Genomic DNA, 18,009 nt, shown 5'->3' with positions numbered 1-18,009 from the left:
ACTGTGGCATCCTGCGTCGTAGCGTGACCAGAATACCCGGATGCCGGATTGCCATCATCAGTAGCTGAGCCGGGATAGAAGAACTGAATTTTGGCAAACCCATATCATGCACGTTTTCAAAACTATCCAGTATTCATAGTACAGCTGTAGTTGAGGGAATGTAATAGGGAAAGTCTGAAGAAAAAAGTTGACTGTCGACATGTCACGACCAGGACTTGAACCAGGGACCTTCAGTCTTCACTTGAGGTCAGCGATGCTCTATCCACTGAGCTACGTGTATGGTGTAGCTGTCATCCACTATCTACAACGGTCGAACCCACAATAATTACTAGTACTTCAAAGAATTATTATTTTGACGACTCCACAGGCAGCTCTCGTGTACATTGTATACTAGTACACTGTACATGGCCTGCGTGAATAGTACAAATTAATGACGCTCAACACGCGGAATATCACGCGCTCTATTTCTAGGAACTATTTCTAGCTACAAGTACAAGAAGTTGTGTCAAATCTTTCAAGTCCATACTGTCTCCTCTCCTCATCACCATGCGGCATCAGTTCGCGCTTGGTACAGAGAATCTAAACGTTATTTGGCAGTTAACCTCAATAACAGTTGAAATGTTTCGTCAAGATCCTCAAGTACAGATACATAGACCATGATGGCATTCTTTTCTTCTGTTGCACTAACAGAATCAAACGGAAGACTCAGGCGGCAGTCATGCCTCTTTTTGCTGCACGATCTGTGCGTAGACCTCATGCTACATGTACCGGGGTATTCGGCACTCTGACTCTGCAACTACTTTTCTCCTCCCTAACAGGAACACGGGCTGCACGATGTAAAATGTAGAATACTATAAGAAGAAGAAGAAGTCTATTATACATGTAGACTTATAATACACGTACATGTACATACATATCAAGAAAACGTCCGCGTTCTAAACACTCTTTTACCACTATCCTCGGACGCGAGGACTCAAGAAAATTTCACAAAACCTGTTTCCGGGCATTCTCATCAAGTGAAATACAAGCATCTAGAGCCAAAGAAACGTATGCCGGATATGATAGCATCACATTCACAAGGTACATGTACATGACTGTACCGGTATTACTGAATTAGTCACAGTAGTCTATCGTGAGTGAGCGTACAATGTAGGGTATTTGGTTTGCAAACGAGGAATCTACTTGGAAATTAGTGGTCGTGCGGAGACTGAGAGTGAAAGTGGTCCAGGCCGGGCTGGCTGTGCAAGGTACATGTACCGGTACAAGTACTATTAGTTAAGTCTATAGCTGACGGAAACTTTGGCGTGGACATTTGTGCACATGGCATGGCTAAAGCCAAACTACCCCAAAGGTGATCGCGAAGGCTGTAGCTCAAGCTGTGATCATGGCGATAGGAAAGGATCATTCCGCCGACGCCCAAGGCCAAGGCCACATTTCCAAACGAGAACAGCCTCATACTAGTCATAGCCATACCGCTAATGCCAGGGACATGGCCCATCCACCCCGTTCTGGCCAGGGAGTCGTAAAAGCCCGACTTCCTGGTCCTGGCCAATGAAATACGGAAACGGTCTCTCGGGTACGGCGCCGTGTAGCGATTCTCGGTGCATCTGCGGTGTAGAACCATGGATAGACTGCACTGCACTGGTAGAGTCGGACGCACAAGGGCCGCCGCATGAGGCATGTCTTTCTTTCTGTCCAGTGCTATGCTCCTCATGACCGCCGCCACAAGCGGGGCAGATCGATACGACTAGACGCGACATGTCGACACGAGTGATGCAAGACTGCATGCCAAGACTAGACTGCAAGAGGCAAGACTGCAAGAGTCCAACTCCAACTACTTGTCCAAGTCCAAGATCAAAACTCGTCACCATGGTCATACTCACATAAGTCATAGCGAAAGCGCGTAGGCGCTAGGCGATAGGTACCAGTAATGGCAGTATACTATAGCTATATACTAGCACAGCACAGTCGTGACTATGGCCCTGGTAAGTGGTATCAGTTGTGAATGTGACTGTGAGTAGAATCTACTACTTTGTAGTAGATCTACAGACTACTGGTAGATCTACGCTGAAACGAGGCCAGGACCTGCACGACTTCCACAACATGGTAGATCTACAAGTACAAGCAAGCTCGTGTGTACGTCGCGTGTGGGCATGTTGGGCGGAATCACTCATGCACTAGAGTAACTGGCCCTCTCTCTCTTTCTACGATTCCATGCTCTTTTCGGCAAAGAGCCCTCAGTCCTCCGAATCGCTGAGTCAACGAACGAACGCTCCGCAGTCAAGCTATCAAGATCTCAGCGTCTTCATTATACATGGATTGATCGAGTTTGAGCCGGAGAAGGCGCTATTGCACCAAGCCGTAAGCGGAAAAGGCGTTGTTGCGAGCTATTGCCTACCCACTGGAGCAGACCCTACTCGCTGAGTTTCTTCTTGCGGCCAAAGCGTTGCCTGGTCTATGGATGTCATTTTGGCAAGCGTGCCTCGCAAGGAGCAGTCCCGTTAGGCATGTTCGAGAAGTTGCGCTCTATCTTCCGCAAAGGTGAGGTACACGATCGTGTGAACATGAGCAAAAGTATCGTAGGCTTACCGTCTTCCGCGCCATGGACTGAGCGATTGCTTTCTGATAAAGAATAATTGTGTGTCGCCGCACAATTTGTAGAAACATTTCATCTTCATGATATTGTAGATAATTGTTACAGTACGGAGTATCCGCACCAGTTCGGTTTCACGGTCGTCACTGGCCACCCACTGCAGTGTCCAGTCGAGTTCACTGGTATGTATGTATGTATGTATGTATGTATGTATGTATGTATGTATGTATGTATGTATGTATGTATGTATGTATTCTTTATTTTACTTCGCAAATGGGATCGTTGCCCAATAATAATAATAATTATGATAGCGAAGGGGGGGGGGGGGTGACATTACATGTCAGTACTCAGTAGGGGAAGGATAAAAGAGCAGAAGAACGGCAGAAGAACGGCAGAAGAACGGCAGAAGAACGGCAGAGTTTTCTTCCTCTTTCACATGTATCATCTTTCCGTTTTTCCTTCCTCTATATAAATGTACCCCCCCCCCCTCCCCTCCCCCTGTGCCTACTCCTCCCCAGTTTTTGGTGCTCTGAAGTGTCGCTGAAGCCGAGACCTCAGGTCGGCGGAGATGCTCCAGTTTTCACCACCACAGTTGCGTCTGCAACCACCTCTACCATGCAGTATTCTGTTCTCGAGGTTCGTGGTTTCTCGTAAAAAAAAAAAAAAAAAAAAAAAAGAAGAACGGCGGAAGGATAAAAGTAGGCAATGTGTATCACCGTTGTGTACGTATGTACTAGCACTCTAATTGGGTAAGGACGTAGTAATTACGATAAAGGCACTAGTGGTATCACAGTATGGGTGGCGAGACACTACTAGTAGTATCACGGTATAGTCGGCCAGGCATTAGGCAGGAATGCATTATAGTCATACATCGTAGCAATATGGCAGGCAATTCAGTTTAAACTTAGGGAGCCACGAGATGGTCCGCAGCGGCACATCTTCCGGTAGAAGGTTCCACAAAACAGCACTTGCGACCAGGGGCCGGGATTTTCCAGCGCGAGTAAGGCTTTGCTGGCTGAGAAGCCCTCCGATTCTTTGGCGACGTGTTCTTCTGTCGGTTGGACGAGAGATGAGGGTAGGTAGGGAGGGGCTGATCCGTGCTCGGATTTGCCTCCACACGAACACGAGCAGCTTTGCGCTTGCCGAGTTCCGTGAAGCGGAATAGACTGTTCTTGGTCAGCAGAGGTTGGATGGCTGTTTGGGGTGGGTTCCCGTCACTGTGGCCCGTATAGCTCGGTGCTGCAGTGTTCGCAGGCGATCTAACTGGCGGCCAAGTAGCCCGGCAAAGAATGCGTTTGGCCCATAGAGGAAGTCAGGCATGATCATCGCCTGAACGAACATGCGTCGCGATTTACCGGACAGTGCTCGTCAGGACGGCCACAAAGCGCCAATCCTGTGGGCAGCCTTGGTGATGATCATCTCAACGTGGGGATCCCACGACAGCTTGGCATCTATAATCACGCTGAGATACATAGCGGAGGTGGCTGACGGAAGAACTGTACCATTGCACAAAACCTCGACCTGGCCATCCATCTGCCGATGGGGCAGGACTGTGACTACCTTGCTCTTTGTTGGGTTCAGAATCAGTCCCCTCCGGTCAAGCCAACTGGAGAGCCTGCTTACAGCTGCTGAGAGGCTAGTGGAGACGTCTGCAGCGGTAGAGTTGCTGTCGTGTAGTGCAATATCATCAGCGAACTGGTCTAGGGTTCCCAGTAAAAAGGCAGTAGCCTTTTGAGACTCCCCTAGTAAAATAATAGAAACCAGGCCAGTACTACATGTACTACTGGTCACTCACTGCATTGCCAAGTCCAGTTCTTCTCCACCCTTCGCCTGGGACACTGCAAATGTGTGCACATACTGTTCTGGAATATTCCCAGCTTGTGGTGAATCTTGCATGACCTTTCATTGTACTCAGGTTTCATTTCTTTTATTCTAGTGCATGCTGCTGGCGCCTGATGTATTGACTATTGTTACCGCAGGCCAGTCTCAACCTTTGCATTGTCTGAGATTCAAGTAGCGTATCGTTTGATGCATGTGCTGTCTCCATGCTATCTAGTCGTAATATATTCACTCGTCTTTGCATTTGTGCACAGTCCTGTGGATACTCGCAGGCTGCGGTTGCGCTCGCTTTCGTCATTCTAGAATGTATACTTCCATGCCTTTGAAGTTTTTTAGTTGTCAGTTTTGAACTGTAGGAAGCAGTTTACAGTTTTGGTTCTTGCAGTTTTATCTCAGAGGAGAAAGTTCTTGGTCTCATACTGTTACGAGTTGCTGTTGTATCTGGTTGAACGCATGCCGGGGCAACAGAGGGCAGCATGAGTAGCCATAGTGGTCCTATTCGAGCCGGATCTCAGAGCCAGATCCAAGAAGTCCTGCGCGACGACGAGCAAGTCCCAGGCGCTGAGTGTAGACGGAGCTCGCGGTCTACCAAAGGGAGACCGCCGAGCAGATACGGGTTTGATAACTGGAGTGACGTCCCGGACAGCGTGAGCTCTGCAGGACATGCGCCCTCGAAAGTTTCAGGAACTGCTGCGTCGCAGGCGTCACTTCGTGCAGAGATGCTTCGTGTAGAACTTGAGGCTGCAAGGCAAATCGCTGAGCTGGAGGAGGAAGCCGAGACACGCAAGTTGGCTCGTGAGACAAGTTTGGTGCAGAGGGAACTGGAGGTTCGAAGAGCCGAGGCTGAATCTGCAGCTGCACTACGATCCGGGTCAGGGAGCAAAGTGTCGTCTCGCAAATCAGAGACTGGAAACGCTGCATCCAGTGGCAGGGCAATATTGACTGCCAAGAGTCTTGCTGAGCACGACAAGTTGGCCGGACCTGGTCGAAAATTCGTATTACCACCGCGTGAGCACTTCAGAACGATGAGTGATGTCGGTGGAGTGAACGGACAACGCGACCACGGCAAGCCAAGGAGTTTGCAAGGTACGTTTCGTACTGTTAATGCGCCCACACAACCTGAGGCTGTATTAGGTGTGGCGGAAGACAGCCCAGCTCAGTCAAGTACATGTAGTGTCAATGCGTTTGGCGGGCCTGCCCTGGGGCCAGTGGCGCAAGCATTCATGCGCGCGCCCGCTCAAAAGTCTGTGACCAGTACAGTGCTGTCAGTAGTGCCAGCCAAGAAGTCAATGGCCAGTGGTGCGCCTGTAGGACGTACTACAGTGTCCATACAGGCAGCTAGTAATGCAGTGCCTGTACAGCCAGCAATAAGCAGTGCAGCAGTACAATCAAGACTGCCTGGCAGTAACAAGAAGGCAGTATCAATGCTGAATGCAACACCACCATGGCATACACCACAGAAGCATACAGCAGTGGCCAAACAGCAGCCACCAACACCAGTGGCAGTGCAAGAACACTCCAAGCAGGTGCTAAACCCGCAAGCAGAGTCCTTCATGCCCTATCCACCTCAACTGCAGACACTACACCCTGCTAGTTTCAGCTTTCACGTGAAGCCACTGGAGCTACCAAAGTTCTCTGGCAAGACTAGTGACTACGACCGGTGGAAGCAGAACTTTCGCCGCGTTGTTGACGAAGATCCACTAACGACTGAAGCGTACAAACTTGCACAACTGCGTGAGTGTCTCATGCATGGCACGGCCAGCGACCTTGTTGATGGCGTGCTTGACGGTCCAGGAGCCTACCACACCATCCTTAGGGAGCTAGATGCATGGTATGGCGGCGACAATCGCACTGTTGAGCGCCAAGAGAAGGAGATTTTGCAGTGGCCGAAGCTAAAAGAGTCAGACGACAACTTTACCAAGTTTGTCCTCAGACTCCGGACGATGCTCATGAATATGGAGATGTGTGCAGTAACACCGGGCCGTGAGTTGTACCTATCGGTTACGCAGAAGTTGCCGAAATCGCTGTTGCTTAGGTACATGGAGAAGTATGACGATGCTGACTGTGATATTTACCAGCTAACACAGTGGCTCCTCAGACGCGTCAACACACTACGCCGTGCCGATGAACGACTCCGGTCGACAGAAGTCACTGCCTCAGCACCAGCACCAGCAAGATCATGGTCGAAGCAGAGTGCTACAAAGTCTGAACGAACATTTGTGGCAACTAGCAAGGATGCAGGTGCCGACAGAAGCTGCCCCTCGTGTGGCAAGGCGCATCAGCTCCACCGCTGCCCCGATTTCATTAAGATGGAGGTCAGGGACCGATGGAAAGTCATCAAGTCCAAGCCAGATGTCTGCGCCCTATGCTTCGGTCTCAATCATCGCGCAAAGACTTGTACCAGGCAACCCTGTTCAAAGTGCAGCCGCACGCATCATGACATGCTACACTACAACATCCGACGCTCGGATTCCGCTGCAGACCCATCAAATGCCGCAATCAAGGCCAACGCAGCTTCGGCCAGCAGTGGCGGTCCTGCCAAGATTGCTACAACACATTGCGCAAGTCATCAGCCAGAGATTGACAGTGGCGAGTCATTCATGGTTGTGCCTGTTGTATTCCGACACAATGGTGTGAGCCTCCAAGGTAATGCACTCCTGGACCCAGCATCGTCCACGAGTTATGTCCAGCAGTCCGTGGCAACAGCCCTCAATGTGCGTGGACCCAAGCGGCAGCTCGTCACTTCCGGAGTAGGCGGCAAGCAGACCGCAGCAAGACGTGAGCATGTACAGATCCAAGTGGCGGCTCTGGGCGACAAGACCATGAACAAGCTTGAAGCTTGGGTTCTGCCCACCGTCACCGTGCCATTACCGGCAGTGAACTGGAATCAGCACAAGAGCAGCTGGCCGCATCTCAGTGATATTGACTTCCCATCCATCAAGGGCAGTCAGATCGACGCGCTTATCGGCCTGAATGCCATCGAGCTTCATGCTACTCTAGAAGAACGGCGAGCAGAAACAGCAAGAGCGCCCATTGCTCGACGAACTCCTCTCGGGTGGGTGTGCATTGGTACAGGAGTCGACACCACTCGTGCAATCACAGCTACTACACCAGCTACTAACACAGTGCTAACTGATGGGCTGACCGAGCTAGTAGAGAAGTTCTGGCGAGATGAGTCGGCGGGCACAGATAACCCACTAGAGGAGACGCCTTCACCCGATGACAGAAGAGCCGAGGAGCTCACGAGCCAATCAATCAGCTGCAACGGCAACCGGGTAACTGTCCGAATCCCATGGGTCAATGACAGCGGTAAGCCACGTGTCAGGTCCAACAGAGCTCAGGCTGAGCAGCGGCTCCGCAGTCTACAACGCTCGCTACAGTCACGGCCAGCCGTGAAGCAGCAGTACTCTGACGTTATGCAGAAACACATTGCCAAGGGTTACGCGAGACGCGTGGACCCGGATGAGATAGCCAAAGACGGCAACGACCAGTGGTACCTACCCCATTTCCCGGTAGTACGCTCAGATAAATCCTCGTCAAAAGTGAGAATAGTATTTGACGGTGCAGCCCGCTGGGATGGACACTCCATCAACGATGAGATGTTTACAGGTCCTGCACTTCAAAACGACATGACCAGTGTGTTGATCCGATTCTCACTGGAACCAGTTGCGCTTGTTGGTGATGTGTCGGAGATGTTCCTCCAAGTCAAACTGGCGGAACGTGACCAGCGCTATCATCGCTTTCTGTGGTATGATGACAATGGCCAAGTGCAGGTGTATCAGTTCACCCGTGTGCTCTTCGGCGCTAAGGCGTCACCGTATCTGGCAGGACGAGCGGTGAAAGAGGTCATCAAGCACCACGGTGATGAGTACGACTCTGACGTCGTGCAGTGCCTAAGCAAAGACCTCTACGTTGACGACATGCTGTCATCACTACCATCCACACAGCGTGCCATCCAGGCCAGAGAGCAAACGCAGCAGCTACTTGCCAAGGGCGGTTTTCACATGCGAAAATGGCTGTCGAACAAAGCTGAAGTGATGAACACCATACCAGAGGAAGATAGGTCACCTGATGTCGTCCGAGATGTGGACAGTGACACCAGCCTCCCAACTGTCAAGACTCTCGGCGTCAGTTGGAACGCCGAGAAGGATGCCTTCACCTTCCAGCATCAAATGAAGGACATCACGACATTCACCCGACGCTCTGTGTTGCGCGGCCTGGCCTCCATATTCGATCCGCGTGGCCTGATCTCGCCATACGTCATCACGGCTAAGGTACTCCTGCAGGATGCCTGGTTGCTGGGACAGGGATGGGACGACCTGCTGCCAAAGGAACAAGTCGTCAAGTGGCAGGGTTGGTTCCAAGGCCTCCCAGACCTGAGTAACCTGGAGATCAGCCGCTGTTTCAAGGATCCACAACAACCATCCGAAGACGCCAGTCTTTCCGTGCACTGCTTCTCCGACGCCTCAGATCGGGCGATAGCAGCCGCTGTGTATGTCAGAGCCAGCTACCCAGACGGTACCACCCGAATAACGCTAGCGATGTCGAAAGCGAAGCCGGCACCAGTGAGGCGACAGACGATCCCGCAGCTTGAACTGAGAGCAGCTGTGCTTGGCGTTCGCGTTAGTCATCTCGTCGCTGAATCCATCGGTATCCCAGTGTCAGCTCACACATTTTGGACGGACTCGATGAACGTCTTGGGCTGGGTCCAAAGCCACAGCCGGCGCTACAAAGTGGACATTGGCAACCGAATCTCTGAGCTCCAGACCTCAACGAGAGCACACCAGTGGCGACATGTTCCCGGAAAGAACAACCCTGCAGACAAAGGTACTCGTGGTTTGTCTGCTGCATTACTGTGCCGTGACGCAGTGTGGTGGTCCGGTCCACAGTTTCTTCGCCAGCAGCCAGATGAGTGGCCTCAGATGAAGGAAGTCAGCACATCCTCGCTGCCTGGTCAGCTCAAGACGGCGCTAGTTGCAGTCGTCCCTCCACCCTCCGAGATCCTGGGTCGCTTTAGCACATGGTCGCGACTGGTACGCGTGACAGCATGGTGCAAGCGATTTGTGGCAAACTGTCGGCAGGCAGTCAGTGACAGCAAGTCCACGAAGGGGGATGCCGCATCGGACAGCCAGTCCAGCACGCCAGTGAGAGTGCCAGTACAGCTTGGCGGCACCCGCTCCATCAGTGTTCCAGTTCTCAGCACTGACGAAGTATCAGTAGCAGAGCGGCACTGGATTGCAACTGCCCAGAAGGATTGCCATGGTACAGCATACCATCGTCTACAGTCTAGGCAACCGATGTTGAAATCGGACCCTCTGGCACCTCTCTGTCCCCAGTTCGATAGTGCAACAGAGTCACCCCTGATGACGGTAGGAGGTCGATTGCAAGCTACAAAGAACATGCCAAGTGGCGTACGCCACCCAGTCATCCTACCAGCAAAGCACCGAGTAACCCAGCTGATAATCGAACAGGAAGATCATCGGTGCTTCCATGCAGTTGGGCCACAGCATCTTCTGGCCAATCTGCGACAACGCTACTGGATTGTTCACGGAACATCAACAGTCAAGGCCGTTCGAAGCAACTGCGTCACTTGCCGTAAGAACCGTGCGGAGCCAGCATCCCAGATGATGGGCCAGATTCCAGACTTCCGAGTTGCAGGCTCGTTGAAACCGTTCAGCCGTACAGGAGTTGATTACGCGGGTCCCTTCCTGACCAAGCAGGGCCGAGGTAAGACGCAGGCTAAGCGGTACCTGTGCCTGTTCACTTGCCTTGAGACTCGTGCCTGTCACCTAGAGGTATCCTATGGCCTCTCCACTGAGTCATTCCTGTTAGCATTTGAGAGATTCACAAAGCGCCGTGGTGTCCCGCTTGAAATGGTCAGCGACAACGGGACCAACTTCACTGCCGCGGAGCAAGAACTCCGTGAGGCCGTCCGGGCCATGGACAAGGAGAAGATCGAGAAGCGACTGGTCAGTGATGGCGTGCGATGGCGCTTCAACCCACCTAGAGCACCACATTTCGGTGGCGTATTCGAATCCCTCATCAAGATGGCTAAGCGCGGACTCACAGCAGTACTTGGGAAAGCGGACGTCACAGATGAAGAGTTAGTGACTGCCATGTGCCAGGTTGAGGGCATGATGAACTCGCGCCCGCTGACAGTTGTAAGTGCCGATGCAGCTGATTTGCAGCCTCTAACACCAGCACATTTCCTCGTCGGACGACTCGACCCACCAATGGCTCTGGAAGTGAAAGCAGACGAGCACCCCAGCAGTGACCCACGCAAACGTTGGTTGTATGTTCAACGGCTTGTAGCAGACGTGTGGAACAGGTGGCGAGATGAGTATGTTCCCTTGTTGAATGTCCGTCGTAAGTGGCAACGTCAAGGTCGCAATGTAGCCGTAGGTGACATCATGCTGTGTCTTACATCAAACACTCCCCGTGGAACATGGCCCATGGGTAGAGTCACAGCAGTGCATCCTGGTGCAGACAAGCTCGTCCGAGTAGTGGATATTAAGATCGGCGACAAGATCTACCGACGGTCTATCCACCATCTAGTACCTATTCTGGACACCGAGTAGTTTGTGCCTTGTGTATCTGAAGTGCTACAGGCAGCCCTGTGACAGTACTCTCTCTCTCTCTCTCTCAACCTATGAAGTTTTTCTTTCATCATACAGTACCATAGTAGTACTCACTCGTCACAGTTTGTTTGCTGACCCTGTGCTCGTGAGTGAAGGGGGATATGTTCTGGAATATTCCCAGCTTGTGGTGAATCTTGCATGACCTTTCATTGTACTCAGGTTTCATTTCTTTTATTCTAGTGCATGCTGCTGGCGCCTGATGTATTGACTATTGTTACCGCAGGCCAGTCTCAACCTTTGCATTGTCTGAGATTCAAGTAGCGTATCGTTTGATGCATGTGCTGTCTCCATGCTATCTAGTCGTAATATATTCACTCGTCTTTGCATTTGTGCACAGTCCTGTGGATACTCGCAGGCTGCGGTTGCGCTCTCGCTTTCGTCATTCTAGAATGTATACTTCCATGCCTTTGAAGTTTTTTAGTTGTCAGTTTTGAACTGTAGGAAGCAGTTTACAGTTTTGGTTCTTGCAGTTTTATCTCAGAGGAGAAAGTTCTTGGTCTCATACTGTTACGAGTTGCTGTTGTATCTGGTTGAACGCATGCCGGGGCAACAGAGGGCAGCATGAGTAGCCACATACACCATGGTGTGCGTGCACACATTTGCAGTGTCCCAGGCGAAGGGTACCAGTCAACCTCGTGAAAAACAACCCCGGGTGTAGCACCAACTACGACTCGTAGGTGGATAGCGCATAGTCTTCAGACCTGGTGACCATTAGACTGCATACGTTCAACCTCACAAATAACAAGAACTCGCGAATAGCGACACTTATCTAATGAGTAATGCACAATTGAGGGTGGTTATTCAGGAGGCTGATTGTACATTCACTGACACAAGATCCAGTCTTCAGTCTTCACCATACACTGCTATAGTATAGAGGCGATGCAGTTACACCATCAGTTGAGATGCTTTTGCGAAGTTGCAGAACAGCGCTGCACTTGCACTAGCGACTGATGCTGCATACATACATAGCGCTCATGAGCGGTTCCGCTGTATACTTAGCGCCCATAAGCGGTTCCGCTGACTCGCCCAGTGAAATCATTCGCACAATCTCTATTGCTCCTCTATGGAAACTCATCGCATCTGCAAAGTCTGTAGACAACCACTTTCCGTCCTTGTCGATCACATTTGTCTTCTGGTATGCATACTATACTGCATTGTACAATGTACAGTGTTGATGTCTGGTGCTGCTTTTTTTTACCGAAATTGTGATACTTCTTGATCCCGATGCGGATGTGGATAGGATGGAGGAACTAGACCAACCAGCTGATGTTGCATTATGTGTTTTTCATGTCCCAGCTCTGGGCAATTAACAGTAGACTGCTACGCTGCATGTATGACAACATCACACAAAGAAATCGGAATGTGTGTATTTCAATACAGGGTTTCAAACGGGAATACACATAATAATATTATGTCGATACCGCGTGACGCTTGTCACTGACACCATGCAATGCCGCTTGTTGTATTTGAAACTATTGTAGGCTTGTTAGCAAACCACAAACATGGTTTTACAACCAACTAAGATGAAATAAATGATTTAGCGCTCTGCTGTGTTACGCCGAAGATGCTGCTCGGACGCGCCAACTGGCCGCCGCCGCCAACACACTCCTCAAGATCTGGACCCGGAGACTCCAGATCAGTGAAGCTCTTCATGGTCTTACTCTAAGGCTCTATAACTGCTACGTCATCCCTGTTCTTACCTACACCTGCGGCACTTGGGGGCTACCGATGCCGGAGCTCGCGCAAATGGATTCGTTCCACAGGACCCAGCTAAAGAGCATCATCGACATGCGATATCCGAAAAGAATCAACAATGACACTCTGTACAAGCGCTGCGGAGCTGGCCCCATCAGCGAGATGATCACAAGGCAGCGCTACAGTCTCGCTGGCCAGATCTTTCGTTTGGCCCCAACTGCTCCTCCACAGCTGACAGTGGATATGTATCTTCGCTTGGCCAACGACGAGGGCACGGAACGTTTCAGGGGTCAACCTCGGACAACTTTGGTAACGGTCTTGCAGACGGAATTGTCATCATGGCATGGACTTTCCCTCTACCAGCCGCTAGATGCTGACGCAGTCCGCACAATGGCAGCGGACCGTCAGGCATGGCGTGGAGCCCGCCCCACCTAACAGGACTGATTGTCGTGATTCACATGATCCCGCCAGACATGTTGTATGTATGTATGTATATTCTATTTTATACTTTCGATTAAGTTTTCCATTAGGCCGATTGGTATTGTTGATAGCGGCTTTTGTTGAACTCGGATGGTGAGCCAAATAAATTATGTTGAAAAAGGAGAAGGACAAAATGTTACGAGCTGTCCACCAACGTAACCAGATCTTATACAGTCAGCGAGTGAGACAAAATGTTGGAGCTAGGTTTCAGGTCGCCGAATGTCTCAGTACTCCTTGTCAGTTTTGTGCCATTTTGTCGCACTCGCTGACTATATAAGATCTGGTTACGTTGGTCGACAGTTAGTCATAACTCGTAACTTTTTGTCCTCCTTTTTTAACGGCTTTTGTCAACGTCATTTCTGTCATTTCATTGTATTGTATTACTCTAACAATCCTGAATGGCATAAGCGAAAGCGGGGTTGCCATACTCGTCAGTGTTATCTGCGGGCTGATGTTGAACATATCACGAAAAATTGTATTATTGACTACTCCATAGCTTAGTAATGGAGCATCCCTTGGCTTCTTGTGAGTTATAGCAAAGGTCCGTTCAAGTCCTGGTATTGACAGTCGACTTTTGTTCTGACTTTTCCATTTTCAATTACTGCTTCATGTTTGTGTTGTGCAGGTGGGAAGCGTGGAAGTAAGACTTCCTCCACTACTGCACGCCATGCGGATATAGGATTGTATCAGAGTTTCTCCATCGAGCCTCTACCCAAGCAGAGAATCAGCTACGAGGAGAGACCATCTAGAATCCGCCGGTCATTTCGACGCCAAAGCTCCTTGTCGCTACATGGAAATGATGGAGGCGGCTACATGTCAGATTCTTTGCTGTCGCGCCGCAGCTCAAAGAGGTACCGTCAGCCGGTCGTATGGGATGAGTACCACATGCCAGCGGGACAGCGCAGCGGTGCTGTCTCAGCTGACGAAGGCGCTGGCAAGTACTACGCTCTAGCTCATCGGAAGCAATCACGCAGCCACTCAGTGGGACCTTCACCACTGCATCCACTACAAAACCAGCACGAATTTCCATCAGGATCAAGAAGCAATGTTGCCGGTGGTCCGAAAGCATCCTCCAAACCAAGTTTCCTCCCAATGATAGTCAACAATGACTTTTCGCCGTGCTGCAAGGGAGAGCTACCCGTTGAGCAAGGCCAGCACATCACGGCACTGTTCCGTCATAATGACTGGCTTTATGTACGGGCCCGCAGTGGTGCAGAGGGATATGTACCAATTCAATACTGCACAAGAGATCAGCGCTTTGCCAATCAAAGCAAGTCCACTATGTCTCTTAATCAGCAGCAACAAATACAAGAGAATATTCCAGCCTCTATGTCGCTACCAGCAAATTCGTTTCCCATAGCATCGTGCTCAGCAGCAGCGGCGGCAGCAGCAGCAACAGCAGCAAAACCACAGCCTTCCAGCACAATGCCCGTATCGGCATCCTCCAGGTCACGGGGCAGTTCATTGTCACATGATGTATTTTCACAACCCTCCCAATCCACAATGGGTGGAAAGGAATCCCACCGTACTTCGCTTCCATCCTTCAACAACAACTACTCTGGACAGGGATACAGTCCAGGGAAAACGCCAGGAAGGTCAACTCCGGGAAATTTCTCCACGGCTAGCACTTCTAACGTCTTCTCGACATCCTCGTACTCCGCTCGTCCCAGTGCCTACTCGCGTGCGACTAGCCGGGCGGCTATGAGTGACAGTGAGTTGGCAACAAACAAGCAGTCTCTCATGAAGCAGCAATCGCATTCACAGGCACAGGGCGCGGCACCAACACCACCAACGTCGAAGCCTCACAACCTATGCCGCTGTGTAGCTCTGTACGACTTTGTTCAAAGCCAGCCGACAGAGGTGACGATGCTGCGTGGTGAGAAGGCGTATGTGCTGAATTCTGATAACCAGCACTGGTTATGGGTGAGTTGCAAGGACGGAAGAAAGGGATACGTGCCCAGAAGCTTTGTGGTACTGGAAGACAGCTTGACCAACCCGAAGGTTAAAGGTAAGCTACGTTGAACCCAGATACTGAGGCAATATTTTGTGAAACCTAAGTCTCGTTTTTCAACTGTGATGTAATGCTATAATATTGTACTAATAGCTAGTGTTCAAACGGGTAGGCCGGGTAGCCAAGAATCCGCTCTCTAGATGACTTATATTGCCCAACGTTAGTCGGAGACTCAGTACCAACTGGAAGTGATAAATACGCATTTCAACATTTCACAGAAGTGCGAGCAGTTCAGACAACACGCGTGAACAACCAGTAATAACCTCCTGGAAGCATACCAAGTTCTTTAAAACGTCTGTGACACCATGGGTACCAGGGGGGAAATGTGACAAACCGCTCACAGAATTTGTTTGGGTGAAATACAAGTGTTTAAAGTGCGGCCTACACACCAGAAAATACGGTGCAGGGTAAAAGAGGGAAACAAATTGCTTTTCACTCACAAAGCGACTGTTCAGTACATGGGGTAGTGGTCTACCAGAGCAATCACACTCACCACCGTGGTTTTCCAGAAATGAGTAGAAGCAAAAAACCACACTCGCAGCCACATAGTAGATAAATAGCCGAAAAACATCTAAATCCATCAAAGAACCGCCAGCAAGCGGGAGAAAAGGCCGTGAAATCAAGTGAAACAGCATGGCCAGTGGTGAGCATGGGTGACTGGGCAGCAGGGGAGCGCCTGAAAAACAATGACTCCCTACATTCCTAGCCGCGACCGCTCAACCGGGCTAGAGGAAAAACACGCCTTTCGGCCAAAAAACCTTTCTATTTCATTAATTCCTGCCCCGCTGCCAGTCAGACCCAAGAATAGAGATTGCAAGAAATGGTATGTAATAACCGGTGTATGTCATAATCATAAGCCACACACATAGGCATAGATTGTCAAGAAGAACAGCGGACGACTCCCATGAAACCAGGGTGGGTGGGCGGGCAACTTCAACTACCACGAGGAAAAACAAAGACCACGATGGCAGGTTCAACGGAGTTGCGCAGAACAAGAGCAAATGCACGAAAATATTTGTGAGTGAAAAATAAGTTTTTTGCACTCTTTCGTTACGCTCAGCCGTGAAAGAAAAACTATAGGACGAAACGTGTAGGCATATCATATTCATGCTACGTGATCAGTTCAAACTTCAATGACAGAAACAACACCCTGGAATTTCTAAGATGTAGGCTGATTCTTGGGCCATGTCAGAGTGCGTATAGTGCTCACATGTACAGTAATAATTAGTCTGGTGCAGTGCTGTGAGCTTGGCTGGCTGTGAGCTTGGCTGGGCTTCTTTGGCTGGCCTTGTTCATGGTCATGGGCAAATTTCTTTACGTACGCTAGTAAATGACAGCACATTGCCATCCAGTACACCTTGGGGAGATCCGTTACGATTCTGTTGGGCTTGCATCAAGCTGTGTGTAATGAATCATGGTGAGTTTCAACTGTGTTGCAGACACATAACAGTGATGGTGGCACATGCTGGGCCTACAAGCAGAAATGTGATTGACAAGTTACGTTATTGTGTTCAAGTGCACCACACGTACTGTGAAATAGAAAGGGGCAACGGATTGTTTTGTTGGTCTTGGATCTGTCTTCAGATAACAATCGTCGTGCAGCTCATGGCAGCGACACGGAGCTACAACTAGCTCTTCGCGCAGAAACTCGACGTCGGACAAACGCAAGCACACAGAAGTCCATCAAACCGATCAGGCCATACTTGTCTGGGAGTCACAGTGACACAGGGCTATCCTCCGGTCACAGGTCGGCTAGCTTCCGCAGAGCCACATCCGCTGACAGCGTGATCTCACTAGCATCTCAAACATTCAGTGAAAGTGCTGTGGATGTTCCCAATGATCTCTTGGATGGAACTCTGGGAAAGACTGGCCAACGTGCCAGGTCTTTAAGCAATCCGAATCCACTGAAACGAGAGAATCGTTGGAAGCAGAATCCACTGTACAATACATCCAAAAAAGGTAAGACTCTGCCTACACCCAAGACGCACAGCACATCAAATGGTGTTGTTGTCCTGTGGGGCTTTGAAGCCCAGCGCCCGGGACAAGTATCGGTTGAGCGAAGCGAGTGGGTCAGGTTCGTGAAACCTTCAAAACAGGAGATGGACAAAGACTGGGTGAAAGTAGTCAATCAGAAAGGAGCAACCGGGTACATTCCATCAGCCTGCATCAAACCAGCACCAAGTAAGTGACCAGGGGATCATTTTGAGGAAAATAATGACAGAATTATTGTCCTAACAGTGTGGAAACAATACTTATACTCTTGTACAGCTCTACTAAAAATACTGTTGTCGTCGATCATTCATCAAATCATCCAGTGCTACCTATAATCCAATCGTCACAACCATTTTACATAGATATAATATAGCAACACAGAGGCAGTGTGCCTTAAACCTTCTTACACGTGAAGCAAATGGTGCATCAGTAAGATTATACCTTTTTAAACTTTCGTTAGAAATCTTATGCAATGCCTTCTTCATTTATCTTGGTGCTTTTCTCGACAAACTAAAGTCAGCTGAGTTGTGTTCGTGGAAACAATTCAAACTACGCAAAAATACACATTTCTCCAAATCCTAGCCCGGTACCTGGTATAATGTTAACATAACGTGATAAGGGTTCCGCTAAACCTGAGCCTATGTAATATATGAGAAGAACAGAGATGTCCTGATCGGCTTTGCATGCTCTTTCATTGGAACATTTCCCCTCGTTATACTTATGATTCTATTTCACAGTATCGAGTGCCAATTCTAACGTTC

The 18,009-nt window shown here is 49.9% G+C and overlaps 1 protein-coding gene across 1 annotated transcript; it reads left to right on the top strand.

Moving 5' to 3' along the window:
• The first annotated feature begins 533 nt into the window (after positions 1 to 533).
• On the top strand, positions 534 to 17,544 carry LOC135814747 (uncharacterized). The gene is made up of 3 exons (XM_065327915.1): positions 534 to 2,541; positions 13,871 to 15,253; positions 16,841 to 17,544. Exons 1-3 carry the CDS (start codon positions 2,508 to 2,510, stop codon positions 17,443 to 17,445), a joined length of 2,022 nt encoding a protein of 673 aa, XP_065183987.1. The 5' UTR covers positions 534 to 2,507; the 3' UTR covers positions 17,446 to 17,544.
• Positions 17,545 to 18,009: the final 465 nt, after the last annotated feature.

The sequence above is a fragment of the Sycon ciliatum genome, chromosome 4, assembly GCF_964019385.1.
Source record: "Sycon ciliatum chromosome 4, ocSycCili1.1, whole genome shotgun sequence".
NCBI lineage: Eukaryota > Metazoa > Porifera > Calcarea > Leucosolenida > Sycettidae > Sycon > Sycon ciliatum.
Note: the sequence above shows the minus strand (reverse complement) of the source record. Positions and strands in the feature narration are given on the sequence as shown.

Coding starts and splice junctions, on each gene's coding strand:
- LOC135814747 (XM_065327915.1), top strand. CDS start 2,508: ATGTTCGAGAAGTTGCGCTCTATCTTCCGCAAAG. Junction 2,542..13,870: donor GCGCTCTATCTTCCGCAAAG/GTGAGGTACACG, acceptor TGTGTTGTGCAG/GTGGGAAGCGTGGAAGTAAG. Junction 15,254..16,840: donor GACCAACCCGAAGGTTAAAG/GTAAGCTACGTT, acceptor ATCTGTCTTCAG/ATAACAATCGTCGTGCAGCT.